The sequence below is a fragment of the Balaenoptera ricei genome, chromosome 4 (assembly GCF_028023285.1).
Source record: "Balaenoptera ricei isolate mBalRic1 chromosome 4, mBalRic1.hap2, whole genome shotgun sequence".
Taxonomy (NCBI): Eukaryota; Metazoa; Chordata; class Mammalia; order Artiodactyla; family Balaenopteridae; genus Balaenoptera; species Balaenoptera ricei.
The window spans coordinates 79,485,335-79,512,633 of NC_082642.1; the positions used below are offsets into that span (position 1 = coordinate 79,485,335).

Genomic DNA, 27,299 nt, shown 5'->3' on the forward strand with positions numbered 1-27,299 from the left:
TAATAGCAGCTGCTCAACCACAGATTTGTCATGTTAGACCCAGAGCCCTGAGTAGCCTTCCCTTCCATGTTGTAAAGAAGGGTTAAGAGAGGCAATCCTTGCCTTAGGCTTAGAGAGGGTGGTTTGCTTCCAGTGTGGAGAAAATAATAGTCAGTGATTTTACAGGCTGTTAGCAATTTTACCATTCAGATGAAAGTGGTTCAAAGCTCATACTTAGAGAAACACTGCTCTAGTCCTAGCCCCTCAGTTGGCCGAGTGGCCCATGAGGGTAAGGAGCTTCTTGAAGGTCATACAATTGTCAAAAGGCAAGAAGGAACCGCACTAGTACCAGCTCTTCCTAAGGCAGATCTTAATCAAAATAGGGGCCAAAGCCAAACAGGAAGCCCCTTGCTCTGACCCTTCCCCTGCCTCCACTTGCCTTCGGCCCACGTTCCCTCACTCCAACTCTGCTTTTACTGAGCCCTTACTATGGGCCAAGTCGTGTGTGTTACACAGATTACTCTTCTAATCCCAGGGCCTGGCACAGTGCTTGGCACACAATAGGCATTAAATACAGTTACAAAATGAACAATCCCTATTTTTTCCAGAAGTATTTTTATGGGTTTTCACGTTCAAGCCCGAGTAGATCTGCAATCAGGAACAATTACTTTAGATAAGGCCTGTCGATGCTCTTCATGAGCCTGTGCTCGCAGAGGCAGGCACATGCCCAGGACAACTGTGAGACTCAAACTTACACACCATGTCTTACCGATAAGAACAGAGAAGAAAAACTGCACGATGGGGATGTTCAGAATTGGGGCCGAGAGGTTCAAGAACCAGTTTGGCGTCATGGGGAAAAGTCTCAAAAACAGTAAGAAAAAAAACAAGCTGTTTCTGTTCTCCTCCACCTGTAGCCAAAGAAGACAAGGCCATTAAGAAGCAGAAAGAGTCTCCAGGTATTGAAAATCTGTTGGTGCCAGGCACTGTTCTACATACTTTACATATTCTATAAATTCCAGGGCAGAGATTCTTTTCCTCATTTTTAAAATGGAGGTACCTGAGGCTCAGAAAAGTCAGGAACCTGCCCAAAGACACAGAGCTGGTAGTGGAGGAGCTGGGATTTGAGCTCAGATCTGCATCTCCTGGAGACATCAACAGGACCCCTGGGACCTCCTGAGGCAGGACAGAGGACCACTGTGGGAGATCTCTGCCCCTACTCCCCTCAGGGCCACGTGGTAACTTTCTGGGGGCCCGGCACTTAGATGTACCCCCTCGCCTTACCTTCCTCTGCAGCAGGGCCACTCTGTCAGGAAAATAGGAGACCACCAGCTGTTTGCCAAAGACACTGGAGAGCAGGTAGCAGCATGTGGCACCCACCGAGGTCAGCACACAGCACAGCAGAAGCCCCAGCCATGGCCCAAACAAAGCACCGGCTAAAACATTCTGCAAAGAAAACAAATCCTCTGCCATGAGAACATCTGGCAGCTACCAGCCATCTCGTCCTGGAGCCCAAGAGTCCTAGGTTCCCTCCTCCTTCAGTGATTTTCCTGGAGAAAACCTAACTCCCACTCTAAAGAGATGAAGGAAAAGTGATGAAGGGGCTTCCCTGGTGGCACAGTGGTTAAGAACCCTCCTGCCAATGCAGGGGACATGGGTTCAAGCCCTGGTCCAGAAGATCCCACATGCCGCAGAGCAACTAAGCCCGTGTGCCACAACTACTGACCCTGCGCTCTAGAGCCCGCGAGCCACAGCTACTGAAGCCCGCACGCCTAGAGCCCATGCTCCGCAACAAGAGAAGCCACTGCAGTGAGAAGCCTGCACATCGCAACGAAGAGTAGCCCCTGCTCACTGCAACTAGAGAAAGCCCGCGTGCAGCAATGAAGACCCAACACAACCAAAAATAAATAAATAAATTGTTTTAAAAAAAGAAAAAAAGTGATGAAAGAGCTGGGAACTACAACCCCGGCCTCGGTCTCCTCACCTTTGAAACTGGGAAGAAGATTAAAACCTCAGCAGGCGAGACAGAATTAAACAGGGAAATCTGTGTATACAGCCCCCAGCCTGCCACTTGGGCTGTGCAAGGCCCCGCCAGCCCTGGTGCCCTGGGAAGAGGCAGCAATGAGGCTCACAAGTTATTTCTGCTACTTTAAATGAACACAAACCATGAATTTTCCCTCAGTAAGACCTCATAAGCTTTAGAAAATGTCTCATTTCTTTCCTTCCTGCAGGAATTACTTCTCTATAATGCTAACACTGGGGGTTCCATGTTGACCAGAGTTCTAGCTGACACTCAAAAAAAGCCTTAGATTGACAAAAATGGAAAAGTGAACTAATACTTCCTAAGTGCAGTTTGGCTGGTTGACATCATCCTGCCAAACATGGGATCCAAAAGAGAAAGTAAAAGGGGAACCTGGAAGTGAGACGGTAGGGATCTCCTCAGCACCTACTATGTGCTTGGCTACAGGTCTGATTTAATCCTCACTATGACCCTGTTTAGTATACCATCCTCACCCCTTCTATAGGTGCAAGATTAAGTATCATGCCCAAAGTCACACGAGGCAGAGACAGGATTCACCTCCAGGTATCAGCTGACTCTTCGCCCTGAAGAGGGATCAGCTCAAGAGAGAAAGAGGTACAGGGGCAGCCCCAGGAGTCAGTCCCTGACCTCAAGCACCATACACACCCCCATCTCTCTTGGCAGAATGTGTTTGCTTTTCTTCCAGTTTCTAACAAACTGCTTAGGCGGATCCAGCGTGAGCTGAATGTTGGGGCCGGAGGGAGAAGCAGGGCAGAAGGAAGCTTTCAGGTCTTCCTGCTCAGTCACCCAATCATTCAACAAGTGCTGAGGGCTGCTGTGTGCCAGGCACACCATCACCGTGCCAGCCCCTATGCACCCACTGGGTCATTTAATCCTCCCATGTAACAATCCTAGGGGGTTACATAGGAGAATGCCGGTTCTACAGGATGAAACCGCGTTAGAGAAGTTAAATAACTTGCTCAGGGTTACACAGCTGGGATTCAAACCTACCCAAAGGCATAACAGATATACACATTTACACCAACCAGCTTAAAATGCTGCTGGGAGGACAGCACAGATTCTTCTGTATCACCTGAGATGGCAACTGATGAGAAGCATCCAAGAGCCCAAGCACAAGCCCAGGTCTAACACTGTGGCTCCCGAGAGACAGGGGGCCGCCTGGAAAACCAGAATGACTCGTCCTCTCCACACAGGGAGACTCCCCAGTCCTCTACAGCCTAACATCACCATGAACAACCTGCATCTGTTCGTCAAACATTTATGAAGGCACTTCCCTGTGCCAGGCAAAGAAACACAAAGGCTGAGAATAAGGAACAGGTCCTGACCTCAAGGAACTCACAGACTAGTGGAGAAAACAGATTTTAAAAGGAAAACCAACATGCGGAGGGGGAGAGGTCTCACGGACAGTGCTCCACACCTATCAAATCCTTAGAAACAAAAGCAGCATACCTGAGAGGAAAGGCAGGCTCTGGAGCTGGGCGGATGTGGGTTCAGACCTCAGCCCAACCCCCTCCTCGCCTTGTGACCTGGGACAGTTACTTAACTTCTCACCATTCATTTCCTTATCTGTAAAATGTGGATAAAAGTGCCCATTGTTGGCTCTTAGGAGAATTAAATAAGGTAGTGCAGGTAAAGCAACTAGGACAGTGCCTGACACAGGGAAAGCTGTCAACAAGTGGTAGCCACAGTAGTCTGTCCTCTGGACTGTAGGATCTGCAGCCTAAGGGCCCCTCTACAAAGACAGAAGGTGGCTTCCCGGGAGGCAGGCACAGGAGGAGGGCGATACTGACCAAGAAGCTGGAGCCAGGGATGGCAAAGCCCTGTTTGTAGAGGTAGGCACTGCAGAAAAGCAGGAACACGTAGGCCTGATGCTCCTTCCGGTACTCTCGAAGGACCTCGGAGAGTTCCCGCAGCTCGGCCAGGTCCGAGGGGAACCACAGTGACCTGAGATTTGGAAAAGCAGATGGAAACAAGAGTCCCGATCAGCCTAATACCTAATAAAGTCACTTGTTGTGTCTTCTTTCCAAAGTAGGTTTATAAATGTGCCCATCATCTGGTCTGCTGGGAACACACACTTAATGGGAGGCCAGAATAATGGATGACCTGATATAACTCAGCAGAGGCAAGAAGAGCCTTGGTTTGGACGCAAGGGACCTGGCATAGCATCTCAACTCTGCTACTGTCCAGTTGTGTGATCTCAGGCTAGTCCCTGAGCCTCAGTTTCCTTATCGGAAAAATGAGGGGTTGAAGGTGGATAATCACTAAGTTCCCTCTTAGCTCTCAGGTTTTATGAACTATTCTTAAAAGGCAAATGGATTAGTTTCTAGGCAAGTACTAAACATCCTAAACTGCCTTCCTTTCTAGGAGTACCCCCTCCCCCTAAGCTTCAGGCCAAGGACAATTCAAACTTCACACTGCTCCAAAGTTACTAGGTAAAACGACTGCTTTATCAGTCACAAAAGAGCCAATTAAAGATTCCCTGGGAAAGTATATTTGTCCATACCATAAACATAATCTTCTTGATAATATATCAGGCTTGGAACCAACCCTTTCAAAGAGCCTGCTTTTCACCCTGCTCTCTATATGATCCTCAGTGCACTCTGAACCCTGTACAAGGGTTACAGTGTAAAGGCTACCTTGCCTCTGCCAGCTGAACAACTCTTGAATCCATCAGTGATCAATTATAAGCAAACCCTCCTGGTTCTCATCAGAATATTTCTCTTAGTATGTCTGACACCCACAGCAGAGCCTTCCCAGCTAGAGTAAAAGAATACAGTCACTGAAAACAGCTGTCCTAATATTCAAACATCAGTAACATCCTTGACACACTTCCATTAACTTTATAAACAGTATGCTGGTTTATCACGACAAATCAGCCCGGTAGGTATTTGTACTGCCTGCTGCCTCAACCTGTCAGGGAGTAAAAGGAAAAGAGCAGAGACAGCCAAGAAAAGACAGCAGATAATTAATTAGTGAATAATTTAAAGTTGTCCATCAACGTTTCTCCTGAAGACCGGACGCCTTAAAGCCCCAAGGGCAGACCTGACAGAAGTGTAGTGAAGTGAAGTGGGGAGGACTATGGAGTAAGGCTGAGAGCAGTCGTTAAGAAGGGGAGGCGGGTCCACATAGAGGCGAAGGTCGGATGCAAACGGGGATCAGGGCTGGGTCTGGGAAGGCGACGGGAACACCGCTCAAGAGGCGATCCAATGGCGGGAACAGAGGTGCTCCAGCAGGATCCGCCCAAGGTAAGGCGCCGCGTTTCCCTCCGCAAATCACCACCCCAAAGGCACCAGACAGCACTCCCGAGAAGCCGGCAGCACGCAGGTCCCAGACAGGGCCAGGCCCCGCTCTCGTCCACCCGGTCTGCCCAAGACCGTGTAGACGCGGCCCAATCTCCAGTCCCAGAACTGAACCCCAAATCCCAGCCCCCGACGCCTCCGATCCAGGAACCCGAAAATCCGATTCCCAGACCCCATCCTCGGACCTGGCTCCCTTCCTCTGACCCGAACCCCGGCCCCCGTCACCGCCGCCACGCACCTGTCTCCAGCCTCCTTGGCTGTGCCCAGTGTCGACCCGCGGGGCAGTCGCGTCGACAGCAAGTACAGGGCGAAGGTGCAGCCGGCGAAGACCAGGAGGAGGCCGAGCAGGGGGCGCATCTCGGCGCCAGCACCCGGACTCGCCCCGCCGCGGAGGAACCTGGAAGCGGCGCCAGGAACCTCGCTACTATCGGACTGCTACAGCGGAGCGCGTTAGTGGACGGACAGGGGCGGGGGTCCGCTCCAGGCCCCGCCCCCATATCCTGGCCCCACCCCCGGCCCGGATTCCGCTTGCAGTTGGCTCCGGAGTCCAGCAGAAAGCTGTTTTGCAGTCCCTCTGCGCTTGCGTCTGCCCTCCTTCCGCCTGTATATCTTCCTACGTTTGTCTCTGTCTCGTTCTCCACTTACTTGCAGGCTCTCTGCCAGGCGCTAGGTGGTACGGGGTGAATCACCAGCCCTGCCCACAGCGAGCTTGCACTCTAGTGGTCAAGACAGCCTTGTCGACCACCAGGCGTAACACAAAGCAAATGCAGCCCGCGTAGAACCAGAGGCGCCAATGCAGTGCGGTGGGATAGTCAAAGCGACCACGGAAATAAGGAGAATTTCCTTTTATTGAATGCCTACTATGTGCCCATTATCCTTAATTCTCACAACAATTTTGCAAGGTTGGTATTTTTGTCTTTATTTAACAGATGAAAAATCCAAGTCTCAGAAAGATTAAGTGACATTCCCCAAGAGAGTCACGATTAGAATCCAAGTCACCCTGGGTTCAAAACTAGTGGTCTTGCACTGAGTGGATTCATGGAAGAGGTGGGGTTTGAGTTCACCTTAAAGGATGAGCAAGATTTCCACAACAGAGACAGGAGGGAGAAGGTGAGCTGGGGGCCCCAGTTTCCGTGAAGCCTAAAGGTGTGTGAGAAATGAGTGAGAAGGTGGGAACAAACTGGAAAGCATGGAAAGGCAGCTAAGGAGTTGGAGTTTGTTTTTTAATATAGTACTTGGGGAGAGACCGATAGAGGCGTTTAAGCAAGAGAATGATGTAGTTCCCGTTTTAGGATGTGTTGCCCTGGCAGATGATTAGACTACATTCTGAGTTTGTAGCAACAACTGTCTTGGTGAGAAAGGAATCAGGCCTGAGCCAGGGCCACAGCAGTGGGGAGGAAGGTGGACAGACTGGGAGGAGTTGAGTTCGTAGGACATGGCTGATTAAATGGAGAATGACAGAGAGGATTCCAAAATGTCACAAGCCTGGAAAACAGAAACCGTCCTTGTTGTATCATTCAAAGCCCCTCCTGGGCCAAATAAAGAGCACCTGTCAGAAGTCAAAGTGCACAAAGTCCTAGCAATTCCACGTCCAGGAATTTAACCCATAGATACGCCTGTAGGTAGACAAAGATGTATGTTTAAGGGTATTCTCTCAACTTTGTTTTGATATGAGGATATTGGGAACAGCCTAAATGCCCATCATTTGGGGACTATTGAGGTTAGTTATTGTATATTCACAAATGGAACACTAAGTAGCTTCCTGAAAGAGGGAGACAACGTTATGGATCCTGATACAGTACAGTAGCCAGATAGATGGCTAGGATAAAAATCAACCAAGTTGCAGTGTTAGACTATACTATGACTCATTTGTAAGAAGAAGAAAAAAAGATATACTTTTCAAAATACTGAAGTATTTATGAATGAAATGACTCAGTGTGTGAGATTTGCATTAAAATAATGGGATGGGAGTGTAGTGAGTAGGGATATAAGTAAAACAGGATTGGCCATTGAAGTGATAATTGCTGAAGCTGGATGATGAGCACCTGGAGGTGGATTTTATACCATTTCCCCTATTTCTGTGTATGTGTAAAATTTTCCATTTTACAACGTGGGGAAATGTTCTCAGCCTTCCAGTCTCATTTTCTCCCTTCAAGTCTCCCGTTCCAGCTAAACATGCACTGTGTAGGCACCGTGTTCGTTTGTGCCTCTGACAACACTCTTCCCTGGGAAACTTCTCTGCCTGAAAATCCCTACTCTTTCAGCAACACCCGGGGCAGTTGTCACCTCCTCTGAGAAGGCTTCTCCAGCTCCTACAGTCAGAAAGGTTGTGCCTTCTCTGTGCTCGGGGCTGCCTGTGGAGTGTCTGTATTCCTGTGACTGCAAATACTGTGCTCCAGTGTCAGCGTCCATCTCCTCGGGAGACAGTGAACACTCCTGTGAATGAGACACGGTCTCACCATCCTATGTCTATGCCAACCCTTAGCCCTGTGCTTGGCTTATTATTGGCACTTAATAATAGTTTGTTAAATTAATGGACCGGGTCTACGGAGGAAATGATTGGTTGTTTGGTTTGGAACATGCTGATTTTGAGAAGTCAGAGGAGTACAGGAGGAAAGTGAATAACGATATTGAGCTTGTGCTAGAAGTGTGCAGAGCAGAGAACACGAAGAAATGCTCCTGCTCTCAAGGACTTCACTTTGCCTTTGGTTGGGGGAGAGGATGGAGAGAGTTATAATCATAGAGCATGATGGTGTTGCAGAGGAGACAGACGTGGCCAAGCTTCCAGAGAAGCAAGTATCCTCATCCCTCTTGTGGATGAGTGGCTGAGCAGGTGTTCAGATGGAGTCACTCGGAGGGCTGATGCAGCCCACAACTGTGAGTGCTGAGCAGGACCGAGCCCTCCTCGGCCCCTCCCGAGCCCACGCTCTTTGCTCTGCCCCACACTGCCTCTCAACAAGCAGGTGAAGATCCAGAGCTCGGGTTGAACATTCAGATTTAGAGGTCATCTGTCTAGAGGAGACAGTTGAAATGGGAGGAGGGAAGGGCTCTGAGGGAGACCATGAGAGGGAAAGTAACAGCAGCTGACATTCACTGAGTCTAGGCAGACTCACCCCGCAGGACTTTTACACACATGAATGTATTTATTATATAACAACCTTCATGAGGCAGGGGCTCCTAACAGCCCCCACTTTACAGTCCAGAGAATGGAAACTTAGGCAGAGTGAAGTCAGTCGACAGAAGTCACACCCCAGCAAACAGCAGAGCCTAACTGCTTACCCTCCACTGCCTTTTTCAGAGAGAAGACTCAGATCAGAAGCCTGGTAAGAAAATAGTGGAACTGGTGAAAGAGAACAAGATTTCATTCAGGGATGTTGGATGAGAGATAGGGTGGTGGGGGAAGAGTGCACTGTGGGCCCAAGAAAGACTGTTAGAAAGGAACCAGTGCACAGTGTCCGAGTCCATAGGAAAATCCAGCAAGGAGACCTGAGGGGTTGTGGGACTCGGCCAACACCAGGTGACAAGGGACCTTTGACAGAGCTCTTCCGGGAGATGCAAACCTGATTGCCTACAGGCTCACTGCCCAAGCCCCTGCTTGCTGCCCCTGACTTACCCCCCTTGCCTCCTGTTCTGATTCCTCCTGCTCAGCCTGTCTGTTTCGGGGAAGGGGCCCTGCTCCCCACTCTCAGCCCGCCTCTCTCCAACCCTCCTGACCCCCAGCCCAGCACCTGCAGAGCCAGCTCTAACCAGCCGGGGTACCGCCTGCAGGCTGTACGGCCTCCCCTGAGGCCACTCACTTGCAGCACATGCCAGGCAGCGTGTAAAGGACAGCAGCAGCCCTCCCCAGGGACACATGCTGGACTGGGGAACAGGTAGGGGCTAGTGGTTCAGGGGAGTGGGAGGGAAGAAAAGCCAAGAGGCTCTAGTGAGAGCAAATTAGCCAGCCACTCCCCATGGGTCTTTATCATGGGGCTCAACCACGTTTCCTGGCTTAATTGGATCTGCACGGAGCAATTGAAAGGAGTAGCTCTGATCAGACCACATGGCTTTGCTTCCCCATCCCCGCTCCAACCACAACCAATGGGAACAGGATGGACACCTGCCCCAAGAGGAGGATCTGAGGGCTGGATCCTCTCCCTGAGCTTTGGGATTGGGCCACATAGTAAGTGAGTGGCCAAGGACCCAATGGTCCCAAGGACCCCAGTGATCCACAGCTGCCCTGTGGAGGGAGCAGAGCTGAGTCAGAGAGATATGTGGCAGAGCACGAGGGTTAGTAAAGGCCTATGGACTCTCATTGCTGAAGGTCCAGGGCATCCCCATCCCTGCCCTTCCTGAGGTCTGATGGCTCAGCTCTCCCTGGGGTTCCACAAGTCCTCTCTCTAATAAAATCCGGGTAAATATGAGTGGATTTCCGTTGGTGGCATCCCAGGTCAGGAATGAGAACATGGGGCAGGGGTCTGAGGGTGGGAGGTTCTAAGTTTAGGTTTTGGGAATAAGTGTATTGATGTCTAAAACAGAACGCAGGTGGCTCCCTCAGGTCCCTAAGGACAAATCCACTCCATTCTGTTCAACAGACATGTGTTGAGCACCTGCTTTGTGCCTGGCATTGTGTTAGGTGCCAGGGCAGCAAAGACAAATAAGCAGCAGCTGCTCTTGTGGTGCTCACAGTCTTGGAGGAGATGCAGACGTGGAAACATATTACAATATGGCTTAATACAAGCAGCAATGGTAGCACATACAAAGTGGGTGGTGGAAGGGAGTCGTGGAAGAGCAAGCCCGGCTTGGAGTCACCCAGGAATGCCTGAGGGTCCTGGAGGGTTTTAGCTGAGGTGCAAAAACAGGAGCTGGGGAGAGCAAAATCTCTTAGGCTTCAGGATAGGTGGGCTTGCTGAAGGATGGTATTGGGACCACCTGGAAGTTGCGAAGAGGAGTGAAAGCAAGAGCCAAACTCTCTTTTTCCCAGGGAGCCTGGGAAGTGGGCAGTGGGCCTCCAGAGATAACAGAGACAAGAGTAACAAAGGTGCCTGGGAGAGAGGTCTAAGGCAGCGAAGGGTGGGCACCTCTAGGGAAATGGGCTGTGGCTGGGGGTGGAGGCCTGGTCTTTCCTCACAACCGAACATGGTTCCATAAGGCTGACAAGATAATGGGGAGTGTTCATTTAATCAGTATTTCCTGAGCACAGACTGCATTGTAGACCCCACACTAGGCACACGGCCTCTGCCTGGCAGAGCAGCCTAGTGGAGAAGACAGACAGACAGTAATCAAATAATCATACACATAAATGTAAAAAAAACGCAGCTTAAACAGTGAACAGTGCTATGGAAGGACAGGTCCGGTGGGCTCTGTGGAGAAATGGGGGCCAGGAAGACTCCCCTGAGGAAGTGACCATCCAGCTAAGGTCCAAACATGGAGTGGGAGATACTGGTGAAGACAGGAGGGAACAGGGTAGGCTGCAGTTTCATTGCATCTTGGGTTGGGTATTCAGACAAATACACTGACAAAAGGAAGGGAAGAGAGGCAGGGGTAACAAGAGACAGAGAGGAAAGTTCCAGGGGCCTTGGGAGAAAGACTGTGAGAAGAGAGTGGCCACACCTGTAACTGCCTTCATTTCACCTGATCACTGTTACATGAAACGCATTGAATTCACCTCCAGTCCAGGCAGCAAACTTCCTTCCTTTACTCCTTCATTTATCTGTTTGTTCACCCACCCACCCACTCCCCAGTGAGCCAGGCGCCGTGCTAGGAGACGGCAGGAGAAGAAGCTCAGAGACACCCACTGGCCTAAGGAGCTTCTACATTGATAGAAATGCTATTCCTGGCATTTTGTTGATGTTGTTTTGATCCCCTGCTTACTAAGGAAGGCAAAGAGCCCAAAGAAGTGACTGTGCTAATCAAAATACAGGACCAATAAAACTCTAAAAACGAAATCAGGACCTATCAGCACCGGGATCTCTGTATCCACCACTGCTGAGGAAGTGTAGGAAGGAGGAAGGCTGAAAAGATGTCCAAGTGGGCAGGAGCGTCGCTGAGCCTTTCTCCTTTCAGAGTTCAGACATTCGCTGCAGGCATCTCGCACTTAAGTGGAATAGACTCTGGACTTGCTATATAGGTATAAATAAAGTGTGCCACACTGGATTATATTTACAGAGTTCCATCATTTATGAAACGGAGAGTCTGTTTCTTTAAAATACGGCTCTCCACACAGAAAGCAGTAGAAGAGCAGTCACTTGGATGGGGGGAGGTTAGTGGACCTATGACTCTCAGGAATCCCAGGAACCTTCCTGCAGTGGCCGCAGCCGGGGGATGGGTGATGTCCACCCCTTTGGCTCTGTCTCCCCCCTGGGCATCTGACCTCAAGTGGTTCTGACCTCTCTGACCTTGGCCCTTGGGAGGGCCTCTTGACTTGGCTGCTGTTGTCATTTCAGATTCATGGATCACACCTCTTCCTACGGAAGCCTGAGAATTCCTCAAACTGGGAGCTTCAGGTGCTCCAAGAGCAGACCGGTTAGTGCTTTGAATTCACATGTTGGCAAAACAAGTTATTTAGCATCTCTCCAAAAGGTTAACATTAATTAACCTCTAACAGGTGGGATTATGGATAGCATATTTTCATTTTGCATCTGTGCATTTTTGAAATTTCCTTCAATAATTACAGATTACATTGGTAATAAAGAAAAACAAAACATTTCTTAAGTATTGCTTAAAATGAGGGTTGCATGTAAAGTGATGCTTCTTCACCTTAAGTGAAAAACAAGCTCTGCTTTTTCTCTCCTGCCTCTCTATCCCTTGTCCCTGTGAGCGAGGCTGCCCCACTGCTTCATCTGCTCTTCTTCCCTCATCCACTAGTCCCAGCAGCTGCCTTCTTGGCTGTTGGTCTGTCCCCACCTCCTCCTGCACCAACCCCACTTTAAACAAGGCAGGAAGCCATTCCCTCTCTGTGCAGAGCCTGGAGGGATCTGGCACAGGGAACATGGGGTCGAGTCCAAAGTGAGGTCTCCAGCCAGTCCTTCCCTTTAAGATGCTTGGCTGGCCACTGTGATTGGCAGAAATGCCCGAGTGACAGGCAGCAGAATCGACAGTTCGGAACAAATGAGGCCCCAGGACACAGCCTAACAAGACGCTGGGCCGTCAGGAGCCTGGCTATTTCTGACTTGCCCTATTTAGGGGCTCCCTTCGCAGGACTGTTTCATAATCCAGGGTCACTTGACATTTTGCAATATGACATCCACAGGACATGACTGTAAAAAAAACAAAACAAAAAAAACCCTGGTTATTCCGTACTTTTTATGCCTTGAGGAGAAGGCGAGGTGAAGCTTTAAAAATCCTGTAGTTGTAGCATTCTTGATGTTACTGGTACCCGGGTGTCCTGACAACAGTTACATTTGCAACTCTGGGCAAAGAATAGGTTGGAAGACTGTTTCAACATTTTCCATCAGTACAAGATCATACCGACACAACTGGGGCCTGTGAAAATAAGATGAAATATCCTTGTCAGTACAATAATAAAATTACCCCATTCTAGTAAATTATATCATCTCTTTCAGATATAAAATTATTTAGCAATTATTTTTAATGTTCTAGGGAAATGCTTGTGGTAAATAAGCAAAGCCACACCAACAACAGCAAAAAAATCAGGGTGTAAAATTTTATTTACCATATAACTTCACCTAGGTTTAAAAACAAATAGAAAGAAGATTAGAACGAAATAACCAAAAATTTTAACAGTAGTTGCCTCTGAATAATGACATTATCCGTGGTATTCTTCTTCTTCCTCCTAACACTTTCTGTACTTTCCAGATTTTATAAAATGAATATGTATTCCTTTGATAATCAGGGAAAGAAGTATTAAAAAGTCCCAGTTTTAAGATGTAATGACTGGGCTTCCCTGGTGGTGCAGTGGTTAAGAATCCACCTGCCAATGCAGGGGACATGGATTTGAGCCCTGGTCCGGGAAGATCCCACGTGCTGCGGAGCAACTAAGCCCGTGCGCCACAACTACTGAGCCTGCGCTCTAGAGCCCGCAAGCCACAACTACTGAGTCCACCTGCTACAACAACTGAAGCCTGTGTGCCTAGGGCCCGTGCTCCTCAACAAGAGAAGCCACCGCGATGAGAAGCCCGCGCACCGTAACAAAGAGTAGCCCCCGCTCGCCGCAACTAGAGAAAGCCCGCACGCAGCAACGAAGACCCAATGCAGCCAAAAATAAATAAATTAAATAAGTCAATTAAAAAGAAAAAGAAAAAAGATGTAATGACTATCCTCTTAGAAAAAAACAAAAAACTTGTATTATTAAATGTTTTGAGGTATCCTAAACCTTCAGGAAAAAGGAATTTATAAACATAAAGTAGTAACTGCTCACATCACTTCCTGTCTCTGTCCACAGATTGAACACTAGGAATATATGTAGGAGTGGCATTGCTCACAAAACACACATACCATCAGAGCTTTGTTCTTTCTCCCCCTCTTTGTCTCTGCCTCTCTCTCTTTCTACACACACACACAAACACACACACACGCAGTTTATTTTTTCTGAAACCAATTGAGAATAGGTTGTTTACCCCTTAATACTTCAGTGTGTATTTCCTAAGAACAAGCATATTCTCAGTGCAGTTATCAAATTGAACATTGATATAGTAGTTGTATCCTGTATCAATGGAATAAAATATTCCAAATTTTCTGTACCTTTTTTAATGCTAGGCTGTGTTTTATCAGTTTGCCAAATTATATGAGGGTTTCTTTTCTACAACAAATTATCAGCTTGCAAGCAGCATGGGTAGAGTGATTAGGGAGGAATCGTGTAACTCTAAGCATATAACAACATTGTTTCTTTGGATTATTGGACGGTTTGTCTTTAAGTGCATACCAGTAAATTTTTCTTGGATTACTGGGCAACTTATTTTTATCAAGTCTAGTTTTGGAAAACCCCTCACTTCTTTCATTGTGATTGATGAAGTCCTGTTAAAACGTAAGACCGAGCGGATTGGACAGGAACCAATAACATCTTTGGAAAACAGGGGCTTGTCAGACGTTGCCTCAGCTCACCTCTCTGGATGGGCAAGTGACCTTAACTTCATTCGGAGAATCCTGAGCTTGTACCTCGGGCCTATTACAGATCCTGTAGAGAAAACCAAGGAAATGGCTGCCACTTTTTCTAGATCTTGATTGAATCTTGCAAGCAGACTCACTTGGTGGTATTTCTGAAATGTTGTGGGTTCACTGGAAGGAAGAAATAATATATTTTTAAGTGGATATGAATTACCAATGAAAGAAAACAGTTTTGAAGCCTACAAATCACTCATCAGCAAGTAGCCATTTGACCCCATAGCCTGCACTAGCCGACTTTCATGGGCAAAGTCCGTTGGATTCCAAGGGACTGCATAAGTGAAGCTGCCGACCCCAGGACTGATGAGATGCTGTGACATTGGAAACGTATGCGCTGCCTACTATAGGCCAGACAGCATCCTCATCTCTTGACGCATTTCTCCAATCCCCTGAAAAATTCTGCAAGGTATTATTGTCTTCATTTTACAAACAAGGAAACAGATGCTTGCAAAGCTAAAGCTCACCCAGGTCACAGGGCTTCTCTGTAGCAGTGCAGTGATTAAAACCCAGTTCTGGCTGAGTTCAAAGTTATGGTCTTTCCATTAAACTGCATTGCTAGATGCACAGGTATATTTTTTAGCCACACTAGATACTAACTTATTTTTTTTTAATGCAAGCCGCCCTATAAGTTCTTTTTTTAGTTATTTTTAAATATTTATTTACTTATTTGGCTGTGCTGGGTCTTACTTGCGGCATGCAGGATCTTCGTTGCTGCATGCGGGCTCTTATTTGCGGCATGTGGGATCTAGTTCCCTGACCAGGGTTCGAACCCGGGCCCCCCGCATTGGGAGCGTGGAGTCTTAACCACTGGACCACCGGGGAAGTCCCTAGATACTAATTTAGAAGTTGTGCTTAAGCATATATTTTTTCAGTTCTGCCCTCAAGAGAAACCTTAAAACAGCTACATCCCAGGTTCCAATACTTTTTTTTCCAAGTGTGTGGAGATGTTTCCTACAATTGGAATCCCAAATTGAGCCTAAGGTGTATCCACTAGGGAGATTCACCTGGGTACTGTCCCTCTGGGGAGCTGCAAGAATAGGCTGTGGAGAAATGATTGCTCTAGGAATGAATCCTTAGTTTGGAGGTCGGGATGGGGGTGAGAAGGTGCCTGTCACCCCAGCCTCACTGTGCAGAGCAGAAGTGCCACAAGTAAAACTAATCCAAAAGGTTGCCCAGATTTTGGTTTCTAAATACCATCTCCACAAAATGGAACTAGGGCTCCCTGGAGAAATGGTTGATTCCAGGGCTAGGGCAGGGAACGTACAAAGTGATCCTGGAACAACATGTGTGCCAAAAGTAAGGAAACACTCAAAGAGTGATGGAGATGTTCAAAAAAATATAGAATCACACCCATTAGGGTGGCTACTGTGAAAAAAACAAAAACAGAAAACAAGTGTTGACAAGGATATTGAAAAATTGGAACCCTTGTACACTGTTGGTGGGAATGTAAAATGGTACCGCCACTATGGCAAACAGTATGAAGGCTCCTCAAAAAATTTAAAATAGAACCACATGATCCAGCAATTCTAATTCTAAGTATATACTCAAAAGAATTGAAAGCAAGGTCTCCAAAAGATATTTGCACACCCATGTTCATAGCAGCATTTACAATAGGCAAGAGGTGAAAGCAACCCAAATGTCAATCAATGGATGAACGGATTAAAAAAATGTGATTTAGGGCTTCCCTGGTGGCGCAGTGGTTGAGAGTCTGCCTGCCAATGCAGGGGACACGGGTTCGGGCCCTGGTCTGGGAAGATCCCGCATGCCGCGGAGCGACTGGGCCCGTGAGCCACAATTACTGAGCCTGCGCGTCTGGAGCCTGTGCTCCGCAACAAGAGAGGCCGCGATGGTGAGAGGCCCGCGCACCGCGATGAAGAGTGGTCCCCACTTGCCGCAACTAGAGAAAGCCCTCGCACAGAAACGAAGACTCAACACAGTCATAAATAAATAAATAAAAGAACGTGAATTTCTTAAAAAAAAAAAAAAATGTGATTTGTACCTACAATGGAATATTATTCAGCCTTAAAAAGAAAGGAAATCCTATCACATGCTACAACATGGATGAGCCTTGAGGACATTATGCTAAATGAAATAAAACAGTCACAAAAAGATAAATATTGTTTGATTCCACTTATATGACATATCTAAAATAGTCAAATTCATAGAAATAGAAAGTAGAATGGTGGTTGCCAGGGAGTGGGGGAAGGGAGAAATGGATGTTGTTACTTAATGGGTATAGAGTTTCAGTTTTGCAAGATGAAAAAGTTCTGGAGGGACTTCCCTGGTGGTCCAGTGGTTAAGACTCCACATCCCAATGCAGGGGGCCTGGGTTCGATCCCTGGTCAGGGAACTAGATCCCACATGCCTCAACTAAAAAAAAGATCCCGAATGCCACAAAGAAGATCTCGCGTGCCGCAACTAAGACCTGGCGCAGCCAAATAAATAAATAATTTTTTTCTTTAAAGTTCTGGAGATCTGTTTCACAATAATGTGAATATACTTAATGCTACTGAATTGTACACTTGAAAATGATTAAAATGGTATATCTTATGTTTTTTTTACCACAATTAAAAATGCATTAAAAAAAGGCACTGGCCTGATTTGGGACAATTTGAATATCAATATAAATAAATAATGATAGTAACTGATTATAATTCCCCCTTGATAAAATATAAAAATCCGGGGGTCCGTATTGATATATTTGGACATGAAACAAATAAATGAATAAATAAATGAGAAAAAAATGCCTTTCCTAAATGTTGAATTAGAAAAATCACCATATGGCAGCCATCAGAGTAATAATTCAACCACAAAACATTAAAACTAGTGGGCAAAAGTTTGAGGAGTAATGGACTATCTACATGGTCTCAAAGTACCTACCCACAAAATACTAGTTAAGTAGAAAGGGAAAAATAGTAACCTTAAAGTGGAGAAACTTGGCAGAAATCACTTTAATTACTTGATCCACATTAATGGAACAGTCGAAATTGTGAGCCTCCTAATAGGATGCACTGAGACAACCATTATGTCACCTTTGTGGTGTCTTTGCCAAAGATGCCTGATCTGAATCTAATCGTGAGGAAACATCAGGCAAACCCAAACTGAAGACATGCTAAAAATAATTGACCTGTCATCTTCAAAAGTGTCAAAGTCAAAAGAGGCGAGGAAAGGCGGAAGAACTGTTCCAAAGTGAAGACTAAAGAAGCAGGAAAACCAAATGCAGCCAGTGATCCTGAAATGAATCCCTTTGCTACAAAGGACATTATCAGGACAATTAGTAAAACTAGAATGGGGTCTCAGGATCAGACGGTAGTAATGTATCGATATTATTTCTCTTATTTTGATGGTCAATTGTAGTTATGTAGGAGAATATCCTTGTTTGTAGAAAATACACATTAAAATACTTAGGGTTGATGAGGCAGCATGTTGGAAATTACTGTAGAATGGTTCAGAAAAAGAAAAGGCTCTTAGTACTATTGCAACTTTTCTGTAAACTTTAATTTTCCACAATAAAGAGAGAGAAAAAAAACTAATAGGAAAGGAGTGGTTTAAGCAAAGAGGGTTATAAGCAGCACCACTCTGATCCTCTCTCTTTTTTTTTTTTTAATGAGGTTCGTTTTAGATTTTTTATTTATTTATTTATTTACTTATTTATGGCTGTGTTGGGTCTTCGTTTCTGTGCGAGGGCTTTCTCTAGTTGCGGCAAGCGGGGGCCACTCTTCATCGCGGTGCGCGGGCCTCTCACTATCGCGGCCTCTCTTGTTGCGGAGCACAGGCTCCAGACGCGCAGGCTCAGTAGTTGTGGCTCACGGGCCCAATCACTCCGCGGCATGTGGGATCTTCCCAGACCAGGGCTCGAACCCGTGTCCCCTGCATTGGCAGGCAGATTCTCAACCACTGCGCCACCAGGGAAGCCCCTGGTCCTCTCTTGATCAGAATGTAGCAAGAGGAAAAAGGGATCCCTTCCCACTTCTCCAAGGGCAGCTATGGAATCAGGAAAGGGCAGGGACTCCAGGAGAAGGTGATGCCACCTGCAGATGGCAGAACCCAATGGGGGTACTAGGAAGGCGGGAGAAGAAAAAGGAGATCGGGAGCTGATCAAGGTTGTCCATGAGTAGAGGTGAGATGCCCTCTTCCTCCTAGAAGGATGTCTGGAAATACATGGGGAGGCACTAACCAAGCGTTGGGTTCATACAAGAATAAATAGAGTGAGAGCCAGTGAACTATGAGTTCTGGCAGTATGGTGCACTGAATACCCTGAAAGCATTCATAATAGTGGATACAATTACAAACAACAAAAAACAAAACTGAAAACCTTTTAAATTGCACTGAACTAAGAAGAAAGGAAAGAATACTGAGAAACCCTCAAAATACGTGAAAGCAGAAATCCAAATAGATAGGAATCCTGAAATCACCTTTTGTTGGTCTTTTTGAAACTTTGTAACCTTGAGCTTCAGTTTTCATGGCCTTGCAGTGCAGTAGGACATGAAACAAAGTCTGTGGACCCCTGAAGGTCGGGAGTTGAATAGAACTCTGGGGGAAGAGTGAACTAAACACGAATTTGAAGTAAACGACCTTCTACCACCTCAGGTGACAGAAAATTCCCCACCTCAAATCTTGGCCCTGTGAGGAGCTAGGGGGCTGAGTGCCCTTCACATGGGTCAGCAGCTAAATTCAAACTACTTGTGGTCTGAGAAACCTCAAGTTTAGAAATTAAAGTGGTCTCAGATTGATGGTATCTCCAGGAACTTGACAGGCAAACGCAAAATCTTTCTGGAGAAATCTACTCCTCAGATCCTCAAAGAATTCCCGCACATAGTGAAATAATTATAATAATAATAAAGCCATTTGTGAGGGGCGTGGAGGGAAGCTGCGGGTTGCAGGCTTTGTGGCCGCCAGCTGCGGGCGGGAGGACGGATCCTGGCTGGTGGGGCGGTGCAGCTGCCGGGTCCACACAGCGCCTGCGCAGCAGCTGCAGGGAAGGGGCACCTCCTGCCCGGGCTGGGTGCGAGTGAGGAGGCCCGCAGGACTGAGTGCTGGGACATGGGACCACCAAAGCGACCTTCCCAGCGGAGGCGCGTGCCCGGGGCACCCCTGCTCTGCAGGCAGGGAGCAGTCAGCCGCCTCCCTGCTGCACCAGACCCTGATGGGACCCAGATTGCTAACGGCAAAAAGAAACGGAAAAATGCAAAAGATTGGAACGATTAAGACCTACCAAAGACTTCTCAGAATTCTCAAAGAGCATACAAATATGTGCTTACATGTAAAAAATGTGATGCGTGAACTACCACACTCAAGCAACCTGGCAAGCACTTGCCGGTGACTGTCACTCTCAGGTTTCACTGTGGAATTTCAAACTGCCTAGGGGTGTGGGAAAAGATTAAGGCACCAACCCCAAAAATAATGGCCCATAAAAGGAAAGAGAACAAAAGGAAGTCCACCACTGAGTACTCCTGTTCTAGGGAAGGGGGATATGTGGCCAGAACAGCCTGACTTCCCATAATGTCCTCAAGAAGAGCCAGAATATCACCCTGATGCTGCAGCCCAAGAGTGTTTTGCTGTTTCAAATTGAAAATTGTCATGAGGAGGAAAAGTCCATTCTGGTGCTTGAGGGGACCTCTCAAACTGAAGGCTTGTGTTCACCTGTCTGAATAACAACCAATAAAAACTACAGGAACAAAATCTCTCAAGAAAGGGATTTTTAAAAGAGACACGACAGGGACTTCCCTGATGGAGCAGTGGTTAAGAATCCGCCTGCCAATGCAGGGGACATGGGTTCAAGCCCTGGTCCGAGAAGATCCCACATGCTGCAGAGTAGCGAAGCCCATGCACCACAACTACTGAGCCTGCGCTCTAGAGCCTGCAAGCCACAACTACTGAAGCCCACGCACCTAGAGCCCATGCTCCGCAACAAGAGAAGCCACCGCAATGAGAAGCCCGTGCACCACAACGAAGAGTAGCCCCCGCTCACCACAACTAGAGAAAGCCCGGGCGCAGCAATGAAGACCCAATGCAGCCAAAAATAAAATAAATAAAATAAATAAATTTTAAAAAGAAGAAATAGAAAATCTGAACAGACCTATAATAAAGAGATTGAATTAGCAATTAAAAACAAAAAAGAAAATCCTACAAAGAAAAGCCCAGACCAAGATGGCTTCATGGGTGAATTCTACCAAATATATATATTTTTAAATTTTTATTTATTTATTTATTTATTTTGGCTGCATTGGGTCTTTGTTGCTGCACGCGGTCTTTCTCTAGTTGCAACGAGCGGGGGCTACTCTTCACTGAGGTGTGCGGGCTTCTCACTATGGTGGCTTCTCTTGTGGCAGAGCACGGGTTCTAGGCGTTCGGGCTTCAGTAGTTGTAGCTCGTGGGCTCTATAGTGCAGGCTTAGTAGTTGTGGTGCACGGGCTTAGTTGCTCCGCAGCATGTGGGATCTTCCAGGGCCAGGGCTCGAACCCATGTCCCTTGCATTGGCAGGTGGATTCTTAACCACTGTGCCACCAGGGAAGCCCCTCTACCAAATATTTAAAGAAGAATTAACACCAAATTCTTCACAAACTCTTCCAAAAAAAGAAATAGAAGAGGAGGAAACACTTCTCAACTCATTCTGTGACACCAGTATTATCCTGATATCAAAACCAGACATCACACACAAAAAGAAAACTAAAGATCAATATGTCTTAGGAATATAAATTCCAAAAAAACTCAAATAAAACTAGCAAACCAAATCCAGCAAAATATAAAAATGATTATATACCTTAACCAAGTGGGATTTATCCCAGAATGCAAAGTGGATTTAACATGCAAAAATCAATTATTATAATACACCATATCAATAGAATTAAGGACAAAAACAAATGGTTATCTCAGTACATGCAGAAAAAGCATTTGACAGAATCCAATATCCCTTCAATATAAAAATACTCAACAAACTAGGAATTGAGGGAAATTCCCTAACCTGATAAAAGGCATCTACAAAAAAAAAGTTAATATGTACTTAATATTAAAAGACTGAATGTGGACTTCCCTGGTGGTGCAGTGGTTAAGAATCTGCCTGCCAACGCGGGGGACACGGGTTCGAGCCCTGGTCCGGGAAGATCCCACATGCTGCAGAGCAACAAAGCCCGTGCACTCTAGAGCCCGCGAGCCACAACTACTGAGCCTGCGTGCCACAACTATTGAAGCCCGCGCGCCTAGCACCCGTGCCCTGCAACTAGAGAAGCCACCGCAATGAGAAACCCGCACACCGCAACGAAGAGTAGCCCCAGCTCGTCGCAACTAGAGAAAGCCCGCCCACAGCAACGAAAACCCAAAACAGCCAACATAAATAAATAAGTAATAAAATAAAAGATATTAAAAAAAAAAAAAAAGACTGAATGTTTTCCCCCAAAGATGAGGAACAAGACAAACATGTCTCTTGCCACTTCTATTCAGCTTAGAAAAAAGTTCTAGCCAGGTCAGTTAGACAAGAAAAGGGGCGGGGTGGGGGGGGGAAAGACATTCAGATTGGAAAGAAAGTAGTAAAACTATCTCTATTTGCAGATGACCTGATCTTGTACATAGAACATCTTACTGAGTCCTCTAATGAGTTAGCAAGGTTGCAGGATACAAGATCAGTCAGTTGTAATTCTGTACACTATCAATGAATAATCTAAAATGAAATTATGGAAAGAATTCAATTTACAGTAACATAAAAAAGAGTAAAATACTTGGATTAAATTTAACAAAAGTGCAAGACTTGTACACTGAAAACTATAAAACATCACTGAAAGAAGTTAACTAAGACCTAAATAAATGAAAGATACCATGTCCATGTTCATGGATCGGAAGACTTACTATTGTTAATACAGCAATACTCCCCAAATTGATTTGCAGATTCAAGACAACCCCTCTCAAAGTCCCAGCTGCCTCTTCTGTTTTTTCACAGAAATTGACAAACTGATCCTCAAATCTATATGGAAATTCAAGAGACCCAGAATAGCAAAAGAGTTCTGAAAAATACCAAAGTTGGGAGATTTATACTTCCTGATTTCAAAATTTGTTATAAAGCTACAGTAATGCTACACTAAGCTACAAGACAATGTGGTACTTGCATAAAGATAAGATATATCAATCAATGGAATAGATTGAGAGTCCAGAAGTAAACTCTTACATCTATGGTGGATGGAATTTTTTTTTTGACCATGCTGCACGGTTTGTGGGATCTTAGTTCCCCGAACAGGGATTGAACCTGGGCCCTCGGCAGTGAGAGCACAGAGTCCTAACCACTGGACCACCTGGGCGTTCCTGGTCAATTGATTTAGACAAGGGTCTCAAGACAATTCATGGAGAAAGAAGAATTTTTTCAATAAATGATGCTGTGACAACTGGATGTTCACAGGCAAAGGAATGAAGTAGAAGCCCCCTACCTCACATCACATGCAAAAATTAACTCCAAATGGATCAAAGACCTAAATGTGAGACGTAAAACTATAAAGGACTTGTATCCAGAATATACACAGAACTCTTGCAACTCAACAATAAAAAGTTAATTAGCTTAGTTTAAAAATGGGTAAGGCACACAAAAACCTGCACCCAGATGTCTATAACAGCTTTATTCAAAACTGCCAAGACTTGGAAGCAACCAAGATGTCTTTTGTAGATGAATGGATAAATAAACTGTGATACATCAGGCAATGGAATATTATTTAGTGCTAAAAGAAAATGAGCTGTCAAGCCATTAAAAAAAAAAAGAAAAGAAAAGGAGGAACTCTAAATGCTTATATTACTAAGTGAAAGAAGCCAATCTGAAAAGGTTACATACTGTATGATTCCAATTACATGACATTCTGGAAAAGGCAAAACTATGAAAACAGTAAAAAAAAAAAAATCAGTGGTTGCCAGGGGTTGGGGGGAGGGAGGGATGAATAGATTTGAATAGGGAGGGAGCACAGATTTTTAGGGCAGTGAAACTACTCCGTGATCCTATAATGGTAGACATATGTCATTATACATTTGACAAAACTCAGATAATGCACAACACCAACAGTGAACCCCAATGTAAACTATGGACTTAGGGTAATAATGACATATCAATGTAGATTCTTCAGTTGTAACTAATGTACTACTCTGGTACCAGATTTTGGTACTGAGGGAGGCTGTGCCTATGTGGGGCAGGGAGTATGTGGGAAAATTGTGTACTTTCTGCTCAATTTTGCTGTGAACTTAAAACTGTTCTAAAAAATAAAGTCTCTTTAAAAGGAAAAGAAATGGCTAAGGGATCTGAATAGACATTTCTCCAAAAAGCTCTACAAATGGTCTACAAGCACATGAAGGATACTCAGCATCATTAATCATTAGGAAATTACAAATCAAAACCACAGTGAGATATCATGTAATGCCCACAAGAATGGTTGTAACAAAAGACAGACATGTATGAATGGATAATCAAAATGTGATATATACATACAATGGAATATTATTCAGTCTTAAAAAGGAAAGAAATCCTGTCACATGCTATAACATGGACAAAACTTGAGGACATTATGCTAGGTGAAATAAGCCAATCACAAAAAGACAAATACTGTATGATTCTACTCATATGATGTATCTAAAGTAGTCAAATTCATAAAAACAGTAGAATAGTGGTTGCTAGGGATAGGGGATGGGGGAAATGGGAATTGTTATTTAATAGATATAGAGTTTCAGATTTTGCAAGATGAAAAAGTTCTGGAGAGCTATTTCACAACAATGTGAATATACTTACTAATGAACTTACACTTAAACATGATTAAGGTGGTAAATTTTATGGGGTTTTTTATCATATGCTTATTTATCATGATTAAAGAGAAAAAAAAACTTTTAAAGACTGACAATAACAGTGTTGGCAAGGATGTGAAGAAACTGGAACTCTCATACATCGCTGGAGGGAATGTAAAATGGTGCAGTCCTTTTGGAAAACAGCTTGGCAGGGAGTTCCTTGAAAAGGTTAAACACAAAGTCCTCTATGATCCAGAAATTCCACTCCTAGGTATATACCCAAGAGAAATGAAAGCATATGTCCACACAAAAACGTGTACATATATGTTCATAGTAGCATTATTCATAATAGCCAAAAAGTGGAAAAAACCCAAATATCCATCAACTGGTGAATGGGTATTTAAAATGTGGTATGTGTGAGCACAGTGGTGCATCTGGGCCAGAGGTCAGTGGATCAAAATACAATGTAGAATATTCATACGATGGAATATTATTCAGCCATAAAAAGGAACGAAGTACTGATGAATGCTACACATGGATGAATCTTGAAAACATGCAAATCAAAAAAAAAGCCAGACACAAGGGCTTCCCTGGTGGTGCAGTGGTTAAGAATCCACCTGCCAATGCAGGGGACACAGGTTTGATCCCTGGTCCAGGAAGATCCCACATGCTGCGGAGCAACTAAGCCCGTGTGCCACAACTACTGAGCCTGCGCTCTAGAGCCTGTGAGCCACAACTACTGAGCCCACGAGCCACAACTACTGAAGCCCACGTGCCTAGAGCCCGTGCTCCGCAACAAGAGAAGCCACGACAATGAGAAGCCCGCACACCTCAATGAAGAGTAGCCCCTGCTCGCTGCAACTAGAGAAAGCCCGCGTGCAGCAACGAAGACCCAACACAGCCAAAAATAAATAAATAAATAAAAATTTTAAAGAAAGCCAGACACAAAAGACCACATATTGTATGATTCCATTTATATGACATGCCCAGAATAGGTCTATAGGTCTACATCTATAGAGACAGAAAGCAAATTAGTGGTTGGCAGGGGCTGGACAGGAGGGAGGAATGGGGAATTACTACTAATAAGTATGGGATTTCTTTTTGAGATGACGATAATGTTCTGAAATTAGATAGTATTGATGGTTTCACATTTTGTAAATATACTAAAAACCCCTGAGTTATAAACTTTAAAAAGGTGAATTTTATGGTATGTGAATTATATCTCAATTTTTTTAAGGTTAAAAAATATATATATATCTAAAACACATATACAGGGAGAGTCAACAGGCAGATAATATCCTTGAATGTGACTTCATTTGTAACCCATAGACTGGTAAGACTGAATAAGCTCAGGGTACATATTCTAATATTATTATTTCCATTTTCTTAAATCATAAAAATACTAAATACTAAAATGTTAGAGTTTACCTGGCAGAAAAGAGAAAAGTATCCATAATCTTATCACGAAATAGAACAACTATTTCCTTTTCTCCCATATATTCTCTGATCGGTGATGACTTTTTCACAAACATGACTAAAATGGGAATGACTAAACATGACTAAAATAAAGATGTTAAGGTCTCTATCTTAATCAAGAAACAAGCCTCCAACTTTAGGAATTCCTACTTGGGAGAAATTCACTATATGAAATTCAAATTTCTAAGACATAGGTAAAGCAAATATGTAACCAATTATTGGCCCAAATACCCAAATTTTGCTGAGTGAGTGCTCCTCATATAACTGCACAATCTCCCCTGCTGTTTCTTAGACTCTCCAGATGAGGTCTCTGCCCACCTTCCTCATTGATGCCTATAAACTACCTGAGGCTGGTTTCTCAAGATGTGGCCCCTTAGTGGTTCCCTCCCTGAAAATGCTGCCCCACTATGGGTTTGGGGACATCGGCGCTGAAGGGAGTGTGATATTGGCCAAACCGCTTGCCCTCTGTGAGCCTCAGTTTCCTCATTTATAAAATACGGATGATAGGGGCTTCCCTGGTGGCGCAGTGGATAAGAATTCGCCTGCCAATGCAGGGGACACGGGTTCGAGCCTTGGTCCGGGAAGATCCCACATGCTGCAGAGCAACTAAGCCCGGGCACCACAACTACTGAGCCTGCGCTCTAGTGCCTGAGAGCCACAACTACTGAAGCCCGCGAGCCACAACTACTGAGCCCACGCGCCTACAGCCCGTGCTTCACAACAAGAGAAGCCACCGCAATGAGAAGCCCACGCACCGCAACAAAGACACAACACAGCCACAAATAAAAATAAATAAAATAAATAAATTTAAAAAAAAAAAAGGATGGTAATACCACTTCACAGGATTTTAGTGAGAATTACATTAACCAATGTCTGTAATGTGCTTGGTTCAATAAACAAAGGCTGTTATTATTATGATCCAAGGATGCATTTTAAAAAGTCACTTCCAGGGAATTCCCTGGCGGTCCAGTGGTTAGGACTCTGCGCTTTCACTGCTGAGGGCCCAGGTTCAATCCCTGATCAGGGAACTAAGATCCCACAAGCCGTGCGGTGCAGCCAAAAAAAAAAAAAGTCACTTCCAAACCCCACACCCACACCTTCCCTATTTATCTACACAGTGAGCCCATAAGGCGATTGCCAGTTTCAGATGACAATCTACGTGGTACTCTAGGGATGAGGCCAAGAGACAACCCGAGTGTCTAGTAGATAATAGGACCCAGGAAACAACTCCTAAGTCATTTAATGAAAGGAGCCTCAAATTCCTTTGCTTACACTAAAGGGTTTGGGTTTTTTTTCCCTTTTTCCTGATTATAAAAGTAACAGATTAAAAATATTATTCGTTATTTTAAAACTATATATATACAACAGCACAGCAAATTGAAAAGTAAAGAGAAACTTTACACTTGATCTTAGCCAAAAGGCCGAGAAGCGATAAGAGAAACTTTAAAAAGCACTCATATTCCTACCACCCAAGGGGCAATCTAACATATTTTGGCATGTTTCTTTTTCATTATTTTTACAGTGTTGAGCTAATTTTATACTTTATATAATTTTATATCCTGCATTTTTTCACTTAGTACATTATAAGCATTTCATTTAATATGTTTTATAAATAACTTCAATGTTTGAATACTATTTTATTATATGGGAACTAACAATTT

The 27,299-nt window shown here is 45.1% G+C and overlaps 2 protein-coding genes across 6 annotated transcripts in view; both read right to left on the reverse strand.

Annotated features, from left to right (window-relative positions):
* The window catches only part of TMEM41A (transmembrane protein 41A), a 29,536-nt gene extending 23,784 nt beyond the window's left edge, over positions 1 to 5,752 (reverse strand). For 2 of the 3 annotated variants that reach the window (XM_059920711.1, XM_059920712.1), the window contains exons 1-4: positions 5,555 to 5,752; positions 3,808 to 3,961; positions 1,261 to 1,422; positions 749 to 887 (exon numbers count right to left, since the gene is read on the reverse strand). In XM_059920711.1, coding sequence (XP_059776694.1) covers positions 749 to 887; positions 1,261 to 1,422; positions 3,808 to 3,961; positions 5,555 to 5,673 — 574 coding nt within the window. In that variant the 5' untranslated portion in view covers positions 5,674 to 5,752. The remainder of the gene's footprint in view (positions 1 to 748; positions 888 to 1,260; positions 1,423 to 3,807; positions 3,962 to 5,554) is intronic. The other variant, XM_059920713.1, reaches the window with a different exon arrangement.
* Positions 5,753 to 11,451: 5,699 nt separating this feature from the next.
* Positions 11,452 to 27,299, reverse strand: part of LIPH (lipase H) — a 46,240-nt gene continuing 30,392 nt past the window's right edge. For all 3 annotated transcript variants that reach the window (XM_059922061.1, XM_059922060.1, XM_059922063.1), the window contains 2 exons: positions 14,359 to 14,532; positions 11,452 to 12,780 (listed from right to left, as the gene is read on the reverse strand). In XM_059922061.1, the coding sequence (XP_059778044.1) occupies positions 12,693 to 12,780; positions 14,359 to 14,532 (262 nt within the window). In that variant the 3' untranslated portion in view covers positions 11,452 to 12,692. The remainder of the gene's footprint in view (positions 12,781 to 14,358; positions 14,533 to 27,299) is intronic.